This window comes from Ochotona princeps, chromosome 5, assembly GCF_030435755.1.
Source record: "Ochotona princeps isolate mOchPri1 chromosome 5, mOchPri1.hap1, whole genome shotgun sequence".
NCBI lineage: Eukaryota > Metazoa > Chordata > Mammalia > Lagomorpha > Ochotonidae > Ochotona > Ochotona princeps.
Window position 1 is genome coordinate 91,606,387 of NC_080836.1, and position 17,567 is coordinate 91,623,953.

The 17,567-nt window shown below is 53.2% G+C and overlaps 1 protein-coding gene across 1 annotated transcript; it reads right to left on the bottom strand.

Moving 5' to 3' along the window:
• Window positions 1-11,343: 11,343 nt before the first annotated feature.
• FEV (FEV transcription factor, ETS family member) lies at window positions 11,344-14,939 on the bottom strand. Its single transcript, XM_004576820.2, has 3 exons — window positions 14,700-14,939; window positions 13,909-13,983; window positions 11,344-12,123 (listed from the first exon to the last, which is right to left on the bottom strand). Exons 1-3 carry the CDS (start codon window positions 14,749-14,751, stop codon window positions 11,522-11,524), a joined length of 729 nt encoding a protein of 242 aa, XP_004576877.1. The 5' UTR covers window positions 14,752-14,939; the 3' UTR covers window positions 11,344-11,521.
• Between the last annotated feature and the right edge of the window lie 2,628 nt (window positions 14,940-17,567).

Here is a 17,567-nt window from a genome sequence, read left to right on the forward strand (position 1 = left end):
GCACCACACTAGTCTCATAGAGCAATGGAGCAAAATCAAACCTTGAAATAGATCTATGTATGTTGGATATTTCACAAAGAACAAGATGGCATTTGCAGACAAACAGACTGTTCGAAGGTTGACATAATTTGCTATTCACTTGGGAAAATGCTTATATCTTTATTTATAACCACATTGAAAAGTAAATCCCTGACAAATTAAGGAATGAAACAAATATACTAATAAAGTACTAGGGAAAAATTAGGGGCCTGCATCGTGGCATAGTGAGTTTAGCTGTGACACTTGTAACCCATATGCACTGGTTCAAGTCCCTGCTGCTACACTTCTTTTTTTAAAAAAAAAAAATAATTCTTTCTAGGGCCCAGTGTGATAGCTTAGCAGCTAAAGTCCTCACCTTGAACACAATGGGATCCCATATGGGCGCCAGTTCTAATTCCTGCGTTCCTGCTTCCCATCCAGCTCCTTGCATGTGGCCTAGGAAAGCCGTCAAGGATGACCCAAAGCCTTAGGACCCTGCATCTGTGTGGGCAACCCAGAGGAGGATCCTGGCTCCTGGCTTTGGATTGGCTCAGTTCCAGCTGTTGTGGTCACTTGGGGAATGAACCATCGGACGGAAGATCTTCCTCTCTCTCTTCTTCTCTCTGTATGTCTGCCTTTTCAAAAAAAAAATAAACAAATCTTTAAAAAATTCCCTTTTTAATATTATTTCTTTTTAATATTTATACAGTTGAGAAGGACACATGCCCATGTGGGCCTCTGATTAGGGTGAGGAAGGTCAAGTATGAAGGAAGGTGGATGGGACAATATTTCAATTTTTTTTCCTCTGTCTTCAGGGAAGCGGGGTCGGGGGGAACTGCTCCTTGTTGTCAAACTGCATTAGTCATTTGGTGACACCTTTGAAATGACCCCGATATGGGGAAAGAGTGTTCAGAGGATGTCACTTGAGTGGTGTTGACAGTTCTGAGAAGTTGTTGGTTTTGTTGCTCCAGGATTGAGAACACATTTCCAAGGTCTGTTGTTTGACAGAGTTCACCTTAGTGCATCCACAGACCCAGGAACATGTTGTGAAGCTTGGCTGGGAGAATTGTCCAGCCTGTTCTGCTTTCTTTCCTCTGATGAGCCCATCAATGTCCCACACTGGCCCAAATGAGCTGACCATTGTCCTCTGTGTGCATCTGCCTGGCTGCTTCACTTGTGTTCCAACTGCCTACTAATATGCCTAGGGAAACAGTAGAAGACTGCCCAGGGACTTGGACCTCTGCCACCCATGAAGGAGACCCAGAAGGAGTTCTTGGTTCCTGACTTCAACCTGGAATTGCTTGGCCCAGTCCTAACTATTGTGGCCATTTCAAGAGTAAACCAACAAAAGAAAAATCTCTCTCTTTCCCCTCTCTTTCTGTAATTCTGCCTTTCACATAAATAAAATCAATCTTTTTTTTAAAGTTCTGGAATAATTTTTCAGTTGATGTAAAAAAATTCAAAATACCTATCCCCCAAAGCCAACATAGAGCAAGAACATTTGCAAAGAGAAAAATAAAAAAAAAAAAACTTAAGGGATAGTAGCTAGCAAGGTAGCAAAAATATGGAAACTTACACTGTTTACTCATCACTCCAAGGCAGCAGGAAAGGATTTGATCCCTGGATCCCTCTGGTACCAAAGCTTGCACCAAGAGGCTAGATAGAACCAAAGAGAGCATCAGCTGTCTGCTGACAGGTGATGACCTATGGGCACTATTCCGGTTCCCACTGCTAAAGGACATAAGCATGTTAACATGAAGACAAAAACCTCCCCCCTTTATGGATGACACTCATGACAAAGAAGAATTGTATATGAGGGTTGTGCTTCGCTGCCTTCCTAGGTGCATTGGCAGGGAGCTGATGGAAGTAGAACAGCCTGGACTAGAACCAACAACACTTTAATATGGGAGGCCAGCACTGCAAATGGTGGCTTACCTTGTTGCAACACAATCTGACTCCTGCAGGTTGTGATGATTTGTCTTTTTGGTTAGTTCAATCTTCTAGTTAAATCTCTTGGATGCCTTCCTGGGACTCTTGTTGTTGTTGTTCCCTGATGTTTAAAGGCAGTGTGGGGGCTGCTGTAGTGGTGCAGTTATTAAGTCCCTGCTGTGACACTGACATCCCATGCTAGAGTGCTGATTCAAGTCCTGGCTATTTTGCCTCTGATCCTTCTCCCTGCTAATGTGCCTGGGAAAGCAGCAGAACACAGCCCAACTTTGGATCCCTGCCACCCATATGGTGGGAGAATGGCCTGAGTAGTTGGGTTTCCACTACCCATGGAAGAGACAGGGATGGAATTCCTAGCTCCTGGCTCCAGCTGTTGCAGCCACTTGGGAGAGTGAACTAGCAGATGGAAAAGTTCTTTCTATCTCTACCTCTCCATAATTTTACCTTTTAAATAAATAAGTAGAAAAATAAATCTTTTAAATAGAAAAGCAATAGATGGTATATGATATACAGAACTACAGTCAGGTATTTTTATCTCTATTGCTTCCTAGCTCACTTTTATAAAACTATTTTTATTTGAAAGGCAGATTAACAAGGGAGAAGAGATAGAGAGTGAAAGAGATCTTTCATCTGCTTGTCCACTCCCCAAATGGCCACAAAGGTCAGAGTTGAGCCAATCTGAAGCTAGGAGTCAGAAACTTCTTCTGAGTCTCCCATTCGGGTGTAGGGTCCCAAGGCCTTGGGCTGTCTTTGACTGCTTTCCCAGGCCACAAGCAGGGAGCTGGATGGGAAGCGGGGCAGCTGGGACACAAACTGGCACACATATGGAATCACAGTATGTGAAAGATGATTTAGCCACTGAGCCATTGCAGTGGGCTCTTGCTGGGTTTTGTTTGGTTTTTTTGTTTGTTTAAGGCAGTCATTCAATATCTGAATTTCCACCTTTCCATCTACAAGATTCTCAGATTTGTTGTGTCTATCAAATGCCTATCACAGGAATGACAATGAGACTCTTATTAGGGCAATAACTGTTGCCATGGTAATGAGTATTGTTCAGGAAGACTGACAGGACAAAAGGACAGGACCTTGAATGGGGCTCTGGGATGACATGAGCAGTCATGCCAGCTGAGGCAGGGGCCACCCCTGAAGGCCCGAGCCTCCCTCACATGCTCCTGTGACCTGGGTGACATGTGTTTACTTCTGGTGCCATGCTTGGGCCCCAGCGGGACTCACGTGCCTCTCTGTGGAATGCCAGCCAGGGGACTTGTTTCAGCTGCTGCTGTGCACATCCCAGAGCCAGCCTGGCCCAGCCTACCTGAGCCTAGACCTTTGGACCAGCAGGCCAGACTTTTCCCAGGTGGGTTCCTCACCCCCACGGGGTCTCCCTCAGGCTGGTTGGGACCATTAGGGAAAGATGGCTGATCCCTGCCTGCTTTCCTTACCTATTTGGAGACCTGAGCAAGGAGAAATGGCTTGTTGGGACCCTACAATGGCCCTAAGAACAGTGCTTGTGTGCTAAGACCCATGCTACAGGGTGCATGTAGTGATGGATTGGAAATATCCCAAGACTGGCAGCACACCTCACTGTCAGACCTTGAGTTTTAGTCTCCTGAGCTACAGAAGAGACAGGAGGCCACTCTAAGCCTAAGGGCGCACCGTCCCAGACACAACTGTGGCCCAGATATGAATGCAAGGCAAACACCTAAACTGGGTTCAAAGTTGGGAACTGGGGCTGGGGGAAGGCTGGGGCATCAGGAGGGTGGTTCTAGGAAAGGAGGACGGGTTCCAGTGGTTACTAACAAACTGGACCCTGCCCACACTTGCCATTCACCTCCCCATCTGGTGTCTCACTGTATCTCCCTGCACTGCAGCATCAACAGGAACAGTCCTGTCTCAAGCCTCCCTGGAAACTTTCTGCTGTTGCTAGGCAACTTGGGCTCCTCTTGCAGGAAAAGGAACTCAAGTGCTTAGGGCCTGGCTTCCCAGTCTCCTTTGGCTACTCCCTCCTGTGATCTCTGCAGGCAAGATGGGGCACTGGGACACAGAGCTGAAGGACTGGAGGGGCTGGGAAAGGTAAGAGCTGGCAGGGAGCGGCTGAGGCGACGGGACACTGTGGAGCAGCTCTCCAAGCTGGGCTCTTCAGGCACACGTTTTGTTCAAGGAGGAGCTGGGTACAGCAGCCTTTCTCTTTTATGCTGAGGTCATAGAGGCCCAGAGAGATTCAATAGCCTTCTGGGTCCCACAGGAAATGTGTTGGGTCATGTCAGAAGCTGCAGCCTCTGAAATCCTGCTGGGTCCAGATTTGCACTGCCCTTATCCATGTTAAGTGCCTCAGTTTCCACCTTTATAAAGCATATTGTAAAGATCAAATGTGATTTGAGGGGTGTTTGGCACAGTAAGGCACTGCTTGCACACCTATGTCCCATGTCCCATGTCCCATGGCTGGAGTGCCAGAGGTCAAGTCCCAGCACTGCTTCCAATTTCAGTTCCCTGCTCACATGCACCCTGGGAGACTCGGCTCTTTGCTGCTTGAGTTCTGGGCCCCTATTTTCAGCCTGGTTCAATCCCAATTGTGAGGGCATTTGGGGAATGAACCAATGGAAGGAAGGTCTCTTTCTCTCTCTTTCTCTCTCCCTCTCACTTTGAAGTAAATTTTAAAAATTTGAAAATTTGAATGTAATTTGGAAATTATTTTAGACAATGCTTGTTGCTGTAATAATAAAACCCTCCTACCTCCAGATTTCATACAATAGTCCACACAAAAGCCATGCAAAGCAAGCATTACTGCTACTCATATTTTAGAAAGGGAAATTAAGTCTCGGAATGGGGTGGGCGTATAAGGCATGTGGGATGTGCGGATTGAGTTCTGGGCTCCTGGTTGAGGTCATGGTCAAAGCCACCTGTTGTGGGCATTCAGGGAGTGAACCATACAGAGGCTGGAAGATTGCTGCCTGTCCTTCAAATATATAAAAATAAATTTTAATCTTAATTAAATATATAAAGTATTAACACATGCACCAAGGTACTCACAAAACTGTTTAATCTTTTAAAAAATTTTTTAGTTTATTTTTACAGCAAAGTTAGATATACAGAGAGGAGGAGACACAAAGAGGAAGATCTTCTGTCCGATGATTCACTACCCAACTGACCACAATAGCTGGAGCTGAGCCGGTCCGAAGCCAGAAGCCAGGAACCTCTTCTGGGTCGCCCACGCAGGTGCAGGGCCCCAAAACCTTGGGTCATCCTTGACTGCTTTCTCAGGCCACAACAGGGAGCTGAATGGGAAGTGGGGCTGCTGAGATTAAAACTGGCACACATATAGGATCCCGGTGCATTCAAGGCAAGGATTTAGCAGCTAGGCTACTGCGCCAGGCCCCATAAATTTTAATTTTTGTAGTGGCTATATGAGACAGGTTTTACTATTATCACATCCATTTCACAGATGTGACAATTGAGGGACAAAGAAATAAAGTAAATTTCTTGAGGTCTCACATTGTGAGTAAGCCACAAAGCCAGCTCTAATATACAGAAACTCCAACTCGGAGCCATTGAGCCCTTGCTGCTTTTAAAAAAATTTTTTTTAAATTTTGAATTTTATGATACAATTCTGTAGAGTCTGGGATTCCCTGCACTCCTGCCAGTTCCCACCCACTGACTGATATTCCCCTTTCATCACAATAGCATAGTCCTCCATAAGGAGTCATAATTCCATCAGTCTGTTATTTAAGTGTGCCCTGACATTGCTTGTACAGACAATGTCAGATAATCCATCATCCCATTGTCTAGACATGTCCAGCACTTTCACTGGGAGTCCATCCCTGACTTGGAAGTAGGGATGCATGTTGCATTATGTCCCCACCTCTGGATATGGTAGTCTCCATTACTTCAGTATTACACATTCCAATTTGCGTGATGATTTCCTTATATCAGAGAGAACAAATGCTATTTGTCTTTTGGGGATTAACTTATTTCACTGACCATAATGGTCTCTAGTTGGGACCATCTAGTTGCAGATGGTATGATTTCATTCGTTTTAATGGCTGAGTAATATTCCATGGAGTAGATGTACCACAGTTTCTTTAACCACTCCTCTTTGGATGGGTATCTGGGTTGTTTCCATATCTTTGCTATTGTAGATTGTGCTGCTGTAAATATAGGATTACAGATCCCCTTATATGCAAGTTTCATTTACTTTGGATATATTCCTAGGAACAGGATAGCTAGGTCATATTGCAGGTTTATTTGCAATTTTCCAAGCACTCTCCATACTGATTTCCATAGTGGTTGTACTAGCCTGCACTCCCACCAGCAGTGAAGGAGGGTATCTTTCTCCCCACATCAGGTGTTGTTAGTAGAGTTCTGAATGTAGGCCAGTCTCACTGGAGTTAGGTGGTACCTCAATGTGGTTTTCATTTGTATCTCCCTAATGGCTAGGGAGTCTGAGAATCTTTTCATATGTCTGTTAGCCATTTGAATATGTTCTTTTGAAAAATGTTTGTTCATTTCGTATGCCCGTTTTTTCACAGGTTTTTTTCTCTCCCATGAGTTTCTGAAGCTCTTTGTAAATCCTAGATATTAGTCCCCTATCACTTTTGCAGTATGCAAAAATTTCCTCCCATTCTGTTGGTTGCTTCTTCATTTTGTTAATAGTTTCCTTTTCTGTACAGAGGCTTTTTAGTTTGATGTAGATCCATTGGTTTATTTTGTCTTTGACTGCCTGTACTTTTGGCATCTTTTTCTAAGAAGACTTTCCCTGTTCCTATTTCTTGGAGAGTATTTCCTATGTTTTCCTTTAATAGTGCGATGGTTTCTGGGTATAGATTTGCTGGTTTTTATTTAGAAAGGCAGGGAGAGAATCATTCTTTCATCAGCTCCCTAAATGCCCTCCACAGCCAGCCAGCTCTGGGCATGGCTGAATCCAGGTGCCTAGAAACTCCACTCGGGTTTTCCTGTTCGTGGCAGGAGCCTAGTTCCTGGGTCATCACCTGTTGCCTCCTGGGATGCATTAATAGGAAAAAGGAAAGGAGGCAGAGCAACCAAGACTCCAACTAGAACTCTGACATGGAATGTGGGTGTGCCAGGCAGCTGTTTAACTGGCTATGCCACAAGATCCAACACTGATTTGTTTCTAAAAAAAAAAAAGCAAATACACATCCTCATGAGACACGGATTAAGCCAAGGACCCTTGCCAGACAGGCTGTCATTTGTCCTTGATAATCGATTGTCTTCTGTGATTAGATGATGAAGTGTGTGCACCTGTCCCAGGCAAGCCCTGGGTCATGATTCTAGCAGAAAAAGTTTTTCAGCATGCCCAGCACCAGGGATTCTGGTGGCAAGTGGAAGACCTGGGCTCTGGCATCACTAGGGATGCCGGCCTCTGGATATCAAGCCTCTATTTTCAGATGAAAATAGAGGTGACCATCCCTGCCCAACAAGGTCAAAGGAAAGATCACCGGCAAGACATCAGCATTTGTGAGCCTGGGACACAGTTGAGTTCACTGGATGGCTAGGCACATACTTAAAATTATTGCTAAGCATCTTGGTTGTGCTTTTTAAATATATATATATAGAAGCCAGAGACAGAGAAGACAGCAATCCCCCACCTGCTAGTTCACTTTCAGATGTTCAGGACGATTCGAGCTGAATCAACCCAAAGCCAACAGCCAGAAACTCAACCCAGTTCTCCAGTGGGTGGCAGGGATCCAACCATTGAATAATCACTGCCACCCCCTGCAGTGCATGTTAGCAGAAAGCTGGAACTGGGAACAAAGCTGGGATTTTCTCAAGTGTTAGACAACATGGACAAAGATGCTCCCACACTGCGTGTTAGCAGGACTTCGGGATGTACCTGCAAGTGATGGCAGGTGGAGCTTGGGGTACCCGGAGCACCCTTGCTGGAAGAGACCTGGGTCCTTTCATTCCTGCATGAGAGTCAGCCTAAGAGAGAGGAGCCCAGAGGCTGCAAAGCCACTCAGAGCAGACACGTCACCTGGAAGCAGCCCCGAGACTTTGGCCAAACCACTGAACGTCCTGGCTTATTTCTCTTACAAGCAGATGATGCCAAGCATACTATGGAGCTGAAAGCATTTGTAAACTCTATAGTGCATACAGTTATGGGCAGGGGAAGTGAGCTGCATTTTCATCAGTGACAGGAACAGGGCAATAAGGGCTCAGGACTTCAGGGAAGGCAAAAGGGGCTGATCCTGGAGTGGGAGAGGAGAGCAAGCCTGGGAAGAATAGCTGGCAGAGGGCAGGGGTTAAGGGTCACTGAGAACAGGCCTGGATCATTCGGAAGCTGGGTGTGGGTCAGAGTGGGTTTCTCAGGGGATCGAACATGCAGGGGATGGTGGGGGCACCAGGGCTGAGCTGGGCTGCAGAAGAGAAAGTGCACTCACAGGGTTCATAGGCCAGACTCCACCTTACAAATCATACGTGATGGGCATCACCTAGTTCCTGGTGTTGGGGGACAGAAAGCCACCATCTGAGTGAGAAAGCCCCTGTTTCAGCCTCAAATTTTCTCTTTCTAGTTTGAAAGGCAGAATTACAGAGAAAAAGCAAGAGAGTCAGAGAGGGACATCTGGAGATCTTCCATTTGTTGGTTCACTCCTCAAATGACCACAACAGCCAGAGTTGGCTCAGTCTGAAGCCAGGAGCCAGGTGCTTCTTCTAGGTCTCCATGTGGGTGCAGGGGTGCAAGGATTTGGGCCGCTGCTGTTTTCCTAGGCCATTAGCTGGATGGGAAATGGAGCAGTAGGGACTTGAACTTGTGCCCACAAGGGATGCCAGTGCCAAAAAGTCTCAGCCCACTAGTTGTTGGCACCAGCCCTTAGCCTCAACATTTTAAAATTTTTCTGGTGAAGGAATCCCAGAAAAGGAATGTGACCCTCCAAGCGTCACATAGCAAGTGACCTGCCAAGGTGACTGCTAGTCCAGTTTTCTGATCACCAAGGCTGTAACTCAATTTCCCAAACAAGACATGCATGTAGGGGGAAAAAATTCAGAGGAAAGATGGAAAAGGGGAGGCCTTAAAAAATGTGTGATCTCCTAGGCTAGAAAACTCCTAATTTAAGTTCTCCTCCAGGGGCCTGTAAACTACTGAAGTCATTCCAGCAACTCACAAGTTTCAAAAGTCTCAAGGTCAATGTCATCTGAACTCAAGGCCTCTCCTGGCTGTTTTCAGAGGGGCCATTGGCCATCTGGCCAAAGCTGGTGATGGACAGCTCACTCGCCATTAGTCAGCTATGCATGGTGGGGACTCCCTTGGTGACATGCTGATGCACCCCAGACACTCGTCCTGGTACTGTCCTTGATCACAGCACCCCCAGGACAGCCACCAGGTGCCTCTGCAGACAACCGCTTGCAGTGCTGCTGGATCTCCAGCGCCCTTCCTCTCAGCCTCCTTGGGTCCGGCTGTGCTGCAGGGAGTGGGGTGGCTGCCCAGCTTGGCCTCTGGTGTCATCTCACACTTCAACTGTTACTGCAAATGAGACTTTGCCTTCATCCTGGGGGCGGTGGCTCCTGGGACCCAAGTTTTCCACCTGTTGCCTCCACATGCCACGTAGCACTGTATTGGCTTGGCCGAGCCACACCTCATACGCCAGCCTATTACCGTTCTGCTTAAAGATCCCACATGCCTGACTAGGAACTTCCGTTTACCACACATGGGCCAGATCTTTCTGGAACTTGGCTGTGTCTCCCCAGCATGTTGTGTTCCTTCTGCTCCACCACCCCACACCCCACCACAGCTTCTGATCCCTGCTGGGAGCACCACTGGGAAGAGGCTCCTTGGGTGCCCAGGTAAGGCCCTGCACCCTCCCCACAGTTCCTGTGCACTCCAGAAAAAGGATCCTGACCTGCAGTTACCAGCAGCTGCCTCTGTGCAACCTTACTGCAAGTGAAGCCCAACCCCGCCCCTGTATGCTCTTCGTACAACCAATACTGAGGGCAAGGCTTCTGTGTGTTTTCCAAGTTTTCTAGTCCAAGTATGTACTATTTGGGCAGCCGGGGCGGGAGAGTGAAAACAAGTTACAAATTCAAAGGCTCCTGGACTGCTCAGCACAGCAGCTCCACTGCTTGGCACCTTCTTAGTTCCCAGGTGCGTGAGAGAAATGTTCAGCTTTCCCTGTAAGGGCTCAAAACACTCGCTTGGGAAAGAAATGCGGGCGGGGGGGGGGGGGGAGGAACCGCTCTCACTTCTGGCACCTTGCTCCGGCGTGGCGGGGTAGGGAGGGGATTGCTTGTGTCTAAGGGGAGGCGTTTGCAGCCATTCTCACAAGTTTTGATAAAGGTGCGGAAGAACTATCAGGGAGGAGGTTGTGGTATTCAGAGGGGCCCCAAGGTGTGGATCCACTCGGTCTGCTTCCAGGACTTCCCCAAGCCAGGTCTGGGATGCCGCTCCAGGGGTCCCCTTTTTTCTCCCTCTTCTCCGGGGGGGGGGGCCACTGGGGTCTCCTCCCCGCCTCAAACTAGAGTCGCACCTCGCGACGCCAAAGCCTGTCTGGATTTAGGTGTAAAACTGAGCCCTGGCATCCCCTATGCCGGCCAGCAGAGGGCGCGCACCACCCGCGGGAGACAGGTGCCCCGTGGAGCTAGGGCCGGGAGCTGCTGGCGCTGCCGGGAGGCAAAGCAGGGTGCGCCCTCGGGAAAATGAAAAGGGAGAATTAGGATGAAAGCAAGGGATGGTTGCTGGCGCGGGGGTGGGGGGGAGGGTCGGCTGACAGTGACGGAGGGACTGACCATCCTGTGGGGGAGGTGTGGGAGCAGAGAAACAGATGGGCTGGAGTCCACGGGGAGGGAAAGGGGCAGGTGGAAGCGTGGCGCGAGGGGCTGGGTGCAGGATGTAACTGCATCTCCCACGGAGGCTGGGCGTACCCACGGGTCTTTAATCCCTGGGCCTGCTCTGCCCACCTCCTCCTTCGCAGGGAGAGAGGCTTTTTCTGCCTTGGCCCGAGCTCAGCCCCTTCCTTCTTCCCCCCTGAACAGCCAAGAACACAGAAGGCGGTGGTGATCTCTTTAATGGGGCCTGGCAAGGGATAGAAACACTCCGGGTCCTCCTGCTGCATGGGATGGGGTGGGAGGTCTCGTGTCACCAGGCAGGCGCGGGGGGGGGGGGGCGGGGGGACAGGGGCGGGGAGAGGTGGCCTTTACCGAACCTGCTGGATCCCGGGACGCAGGACAGGGCAAGGCCTCCATGCGCTGGGATGGGGTAGGGGGCAGGAGCAGACAACACTGGGTCACGAGGGAGGGGCTTCTAGAAGCCAGGCCAGGGGTGGGTGGGAGGCAGACCGGGGTCCAGGAGTCCCCTCCCAAGAGCTGGAGACCCCAGAAAAGTTAGAGATGGGGGGAGTCAGTCGCCTTTCCCGAGGAAGGGGGCGAATCTAACAGTAAAGGAAAGTTTGGGGGAGACGCCAGGCCCGTCCCTGGAACTGGGTGCTGCCCAGCGAGCCAAGTCTGCGCTAAAGGATTGTTGACAAACTAGCACCCCACCAGGACCTGGGTGGGTTGGGAACGCGGGAAGAGACCGATCGCCACTCTCACCCGTACCCGTCCTCCCCGTCTAGTGATAATGGCCCCCCAAGTGCGAGGCGGCGGCCACGGCGCCGAAGGGACCGGGCGGTGGCTGCAAGCCGGGGCTGGGGTAGAGCGCGGCGGCCGTAGCGGCGGCGGCAGTGGCAGCGGCGGCGGTGGAGCCCGGGCCCGGCCAGTAGGAGAAACCGGCGGGCGCCACTCCGGACGAGGCGGCCATGAGGTTGAGTTTGGAGAGGCTGGGGAAGGGCAGGGGCGCGAGGCCGGCGGGCAGCTTGTAGAGCGCACCATCCTGAGCCGCGGCCGCGGCGGCTGCAGCAGCGGCCGCGGCGTGGGCGTGCGCGGGTGGCGGCTGGCAGGCCTGCGCAAGGCCCTGGAAGTCGAAGCGGTAGGCATAGCGCTTGCCGTGCACCTTACTCATGATGTTTTTGTCGTAGTAGTAGCGTAGCGCGCGGCTCAGCTTGTCGTAGTTCATGTTGGGCTTGCTCTTGCGCTCGCCCCAGCGCCGTGCCACCTCGTCGGGGTCGGTGAGCTTGAACTCGCCGTGGCCTCCCTCCCATGCGATGCAGCCGGCATTGGCGCGGTCAGCCAACAGCTCTAGCAGAAATTGCCACAGCTGGATCTGCCCGCTGCCTGTGGGGATGGGGGGTGGAGAGAGTGGTCATCCACTGGTGGGTCGGAGAAGTTGGGGTGGGGGACACGGAACAGGTGCCAGGAGCCTGACCCGGTCCGGCGGCAACCGGCAATAGACAAGAACTGACACCTCCATCTGGGCAGCCACAGCTGGAGCAACTGGGCAAGCAGAACCAGCGGTGAGAACTGGGGCAAGCGGGTCTCTAAGCCACTTCGCACTTCAGCAGTCAGGACACACATTCCCGACTTTTAGCAGGCCACTGGCTCTGGGAGCTCAGGGCTTTGTGGGCTTTGGGGAGTAGAGAAGCACCGTAGTGAACAGCGCTGCATCACCCGTGAGAAGACGACTAGCTGTCAGCCCCCCACCCGCTGTCATCGGAGTGTGGCCTCCCACCCTTAGGACAGGACCTGCACCTGCAGGTGCCTGTCCTGTCCCAACCCAGCTGCACCAGGACCACAGGTGCTGAGCACCTGCAATACCCTGGCCACTCTTGGACCAGGACCTGTACACCCCAAAGGCACAGGGCTGAACCCAGGGTGGGGTTGGGGCACAGCTTGCCCAGGGATGCCAGGTCAGATAGGAATGGGGGCAGTGATCCCTGATCCATAAGAAGTGTCTTCCTGGGGGGGGGGGGAGTGTAGACTCTGCACTGATGATGCTTGGATTTAATCTCCTTAAACAGAACAGGCAGGACTTTTCATGGATGGTTAGGGGCCTGATGAATTGCAATGGAGAAACCAGGCAGGGAGGTGATAGGGCCTGACTCCCTGCCTCCACTCCTGTGGGGTTTCAGGGCAAGGAGACTTTTCCTGGCTAGGCCAGGGGGCACCCCAAATTCCTGTTCCCTTAGCTAGGGTAAGACAAGCAGAGGAAAGTCTTGGCACACTCCCCCTTTACAAATAAATCGGGTTTTCCTTGAAGCTGGCCGACCACTGCTTCAGATCATGCAAACCTCTCTCCTTTTCACACACACTTTCCAAAACCAGATGCTGCCTGCCGCTTGCCCCTGTAAATTTCAACCTTGATTCTGCCCAAGCGGCAACCCAGTGAGAAAATTTAGTTTTAGAATCAGAAGCAAGTGAGAATTCAGATAAAACTGGGCAGCTGGCATTCATGGCGGAGTGACAGTGGTGGCTTGGGAAGGCATTCTTATGACACTGTAATTCCTTCTAGATAAAGCAGTCCCCAGTCTCGGTCTTTGGGGGTTACTGTAACAGTGAAATGTGGGGTATCTCAGCAAGGGCAGGGGTGCCACCTGTGTTGAGACACTGCTTGGAGACCCAGCAGCCTGCCACTGGGTAATTTGGCCACCTGCAGTGTGCTAGAGGCAAGCCCAGCAATCTAGCGCAATTGCGTTGCTGGGCAGTGTGCACACAGGCCAATGCAGCAGGAAGCACTGGCCAGCATGGGCTGCCCCATGAGGTGGGGAAGGCATTTTCTGAGGATCTCTTTGCAGCCGCTGCTAGGGCCACACACAATCCTGCTGTTGCCACTGGTAGGATCAGGAGCCAGTGGCCTCATCTCTGGCCACCTAAGCCTGGAAAACTGAACTTGGCAAAATAAAAGTTGGGGCCACAGTGTCCTCTTCACCTGTTCTGGCCTGCCAAGTGGGACTCCACCATTAGCCCAGGACCCTGCACTTTCCTGAGCCCAGGGTGCTCAGCAGCTTGTATCCTCTCTGGTGAGGGGTGGGGTGGCAGGGTGGCGGTGTCGCCCACCCTGTGGGACCCTATCCCTTGCCCTCCGCCCCGCCTCCGCGCGTTCCCAGGGTACCACCGGCTCACCTTTCTGCACCGCGGGGCTCAGCGGCCCCCAGCCTGGGCTCTTGCCTTCCTTGAAGAGACTTTCTCCCAATGGATCTGATGCAGCAGAATTAAAAAAAAAAAAAAAAGTCAGGTTCACGGAGGGCGAAGGCTACGATTCGGACCGACTGAACCTGCGGCCAAGTCTGTAGGAGAGGTGTCCTAGCCCCCAGGCTCGAGCTTAGAGGGCCCCGGGTCCCCGGGCTCCTCCTCTCGGGAGCCGGCCCCGGAGCGCGCGCCGCGCCGCGCCGAGCCCCTCAGTGGAGCCCAAGTCAGGAAACGCGTCCAGGAAAGAGGAAATCCGCTTTCCGAAGGGGCCGGCGGTAGCCTTATAAAGCCGAGCGGTTTTCGTGCGAGCCGAGCCGCAGCACGGTGAACCCTACGAGGGGCGGAGAACGGGGTGAAGAACCGGGCGCCTGGAGGGCCGGCTCGAGGCGAAGGCTCGGCGCGCCCAGGTGAGCAGCGGCGAGAGCGCAGGGACAACGCCCCGCCGACCACCGCTTCCCCGCACGGCGCAGGAGCCGGGAATCCTTGCCGCTTGCTTCGCCGGGCTCCCCATCAGATCACCTCGAGTCCTTTGGACCCTACACTCCCCCTCCCTTCTCTGTACCCTGCCTGTCCCTTTCAGGCGCCCCCAATGCCCTACATTGGAGTTAAATCTCCCAACAATCCGAGTCTCCAGACCGCGTCCCCTTCCTTCGGACCCCGGCACCCCCTTCCCACGCCTGAGCCCGGGGTTCGGGCGCCTCCAGCCCCGGGCTGCTCCCTGGTACCTGGCAGGTACATGTTGATCAGCAGGGGCTGGGAGGCGCCGCTCTGTCTCATCGCTGCCGGGGGACTGGGCGGTGGGAGATTAGGGGGTGGGTTGGGGCGGGGGACCGGGGAGCGTCAGACTTTTCGCTCCAGGGCACCGGTCCCCGCCCGAGGCGCGACCGCGGGTGACAAGGAGGGAAAAAAGACGTCGCCGGGTCCAGCCAGGGCCTGGCGGGAGGGGGCAGTCCGGGTGTGGCGGGGTGGGGTGGGATGAGGAAGGAGGTAGCGAGGTCTGATGGAGATGGGGGCGGGGGTCCTGGAGCTGCGCTCGCGGTACTAGGGGCGCGCTCGGAACCTTCGGGCCCCCGTGCGGGCAGGGGCCGCAATTTCCGTTTTAATTAAAGTGCGGTCGCCTTGGCCCCCCGGACTCCGCCCCCGCCCCTCTTATCGGCCCATCGCAATAAAGTCTCCAGCTCGCCGCGTGGCAGCCAAGCGCACTCGGCAGCCCCCCTCCTCGCGCCCCGCAACCCGGGAGACGCGGGAGATGGCCCCCCTCCCTCCTGGGCCGGGCTGTCTCCCATAGGGGACAGAGGGCGCCATTATTTTCTGCCTCCTTGGTTTTCGGCAAACAGGGATGGGGCGGGGTGTGTGTTTCGGTGTATACACGGTCCCACCTTGGACCCCTCTCCGCCAGCGACCTCTTCCCCACCTGCTCCCGCCCCGTTGCCGTTCCCCCTCCTCCTCCTCCCTCCCCTGCCCCCATCCCACCCGAGCTCCGTCTCCAGGCTGCGTTATCTGCATCTTCACTTTTAAATTTCCGCTTCCCTCCCTCTCGCCTGTCGCTGCGCTCTGGTCCCCGCAGCAGTGGCTCCCTCTATCTCTACCCACCCCCGCGCCTTCGCCCACCTCTCCTCCTGGCTCTCCCCTAGAGACTCTAGCCCTTTCCCCGTCTCCCCCCGCCCCAGCTTTCTGGCTTTCGCCCCATTTCCCCACTTTGTCCAGCCCCCAGGCCTCACTCCCCGCTCTGGGCAGCTCCCCTGGCAGCTCCCATTTCCTGGTTCTCTGCATCTTTGCTGGGCCTCCCCCTTGGGTCTGGCCTCTGCTCTCCCCAGCTGCCTTTTCTTCCCTGGGCCTCTCACGTTCCTCTCCCTCCCCGCCTCTTTTCATCTGTGCCATCTCCCCCAGACATCATCCCTGTTGGCTTTTCCTGGCGAGCTCCTGTCCCCACCTTCCACCCCACCCTCCCCCCCAACCCCTTCCTCCTAGCCTTCCTTCCACCCTCCCTACCGCTCCCTGGCTGTTATCCCTCAGCGCTGAAGCACCGGGAGAAGTTATGTATGGTTACAAAGCTGAAAGCCCATTCCAAGAAAATGGCATCTTATCTTGTTTTAAACATTTGTTTGAAATTCAGAGTTCAGAGAGATGCAAGGAGAGAGATCTTCCAACTGCTGGTTAACTTCCCAGATGGCTCTGATGGCCAGGCCTGGGCCAGGCCAAAGGCAGAAGCTTCATCCCAGTCTCCTACATGGGTGGCAGGGTTCCACACACTTGGGCCATCCTCCACTGCTGTCCCAGGCACATTTGCAAGAGCTGAATTGGAAGAGCAGCTGGCAGCTGCTACAGCACAAGGCCAGCTGCACCTTTTTCTAACTCTTGTGGAGATGCCCAGGTGGCTGCTCTGGGCTCTGGAGTCCCTGGGTCCCGGGGACTTAGGGGAAGGGCAGGTTAAGAAGGGTCACTGGCTGACTAAAACCCCTACAGCCAGGAGCCCATGAAGCTGTCAGAATCCATGTTCTCCAGGCCTCAGTCTCTACTTGAGCCCAGGGACTGGAGAAGCCTGAGAGTGAGCAGAGTCCAAGGGTCCCCAAGGGAGGCTGGGGCAACCCCTCAACCCATCCATCCTTGTGTGCAGTAGCTGCTGAAGTGCTTATGGCGGGGTGAAAGGTGCATCGGGCCAGAGAGGATCATGAAGTGAGGTAGTGGCGGGGAGGAATGGAGGATCCCAGACCCCAGAGAGTCTCAGAGCAACTGCCAGGTCTGGACATGGAAGCCAAGAGGCCTGGCTGTACCTTGGGGACCAAACTCAGGGCTATGCCAGAGGGGAGGATGTTGAAGGTGGGGCTGGAATGCCAGTCTTCTGATGCTGTTTTATCCCTCCCAAACCTCTGTGGACAGAAAAACAGAAGGAGCAGAGTGTCAGAGCTGGGGGAGCCATGTGGGAGAGTCTCCACCGAGTGCTCTCTCAGCAGGAGGCTGAGGCCTAAGGGTAACTGCCCAGAGAGAGGGTCCTCCCAGATGTCCAGCAACCCAGGCTTGGTGCTCTCCCACCCTCCACCAGGAGCCAGGTGCTCAAGGGGTGGGGGTGCTGGGGAAGTTGGAGTGTGGAGAAGGTGTCTCTCCACCGGCATGTGTGTCTCTTCATCCTCCCTTGTTCTCCCTTCCTGCCAAGGTGGAGGAGGCCAATAGATGAAGTCTTGGGCAGTTTCTCCCTCATCCCCTCTGGCCTGGCTGGGTGCTGCCCCCTTAGTATCCCGCAGGCAACCCTGGTCCAGTCCAGAAAGGCAGGAGGGGCAGGAGGACATGAGGTGAGAATTCTCACTGCCTGCCTGGCCTCTGGGATCCACTCTCCTTCCAGCTGCTGATAGGTGTGGCAAGCACAGCCTGAACCACGCCTTCCCCCGATCTAGGAAGTGGTCGTGGTGGCCAGGGCTGCAGCACCCCAACTCTTTCATTGTACTGTTGGGGAAACTAAGGTTCTGAGACTCCCGACCCCTGAGGAGCCATGCTACCACTGCCTGAAGCCATCTTTGCAGACCTCTCCTGGAGACCACAGACCCACCTGGTGGGACAGGCACCAGATCTCCATTCATTGCCTGATCATTTCAAAG

Coding starts and splice junctions, on each gene's coding strand:
- FEV (XM_004576820.2), bottom strand. CDS start 14,751: ATGAGACAGAGCGGCGCCTCCCAGCCCCTGCTGATCAACATGTACCTG. Junction 13,984..14,699: donor GATCAACATGTACCTGCCAG/GTACCAGGGAGC, acceptor CTGCTGCATCAG/ATCCATTGGGAGAAAGTCTC. Junction 12,124..13,908: donor GAGCCCCGCGGTGCAGAAAG/GTGAGCCGGTGG, acceptor CCATCCCCACAG/GCAGCGGGCAGATCCAGCTG.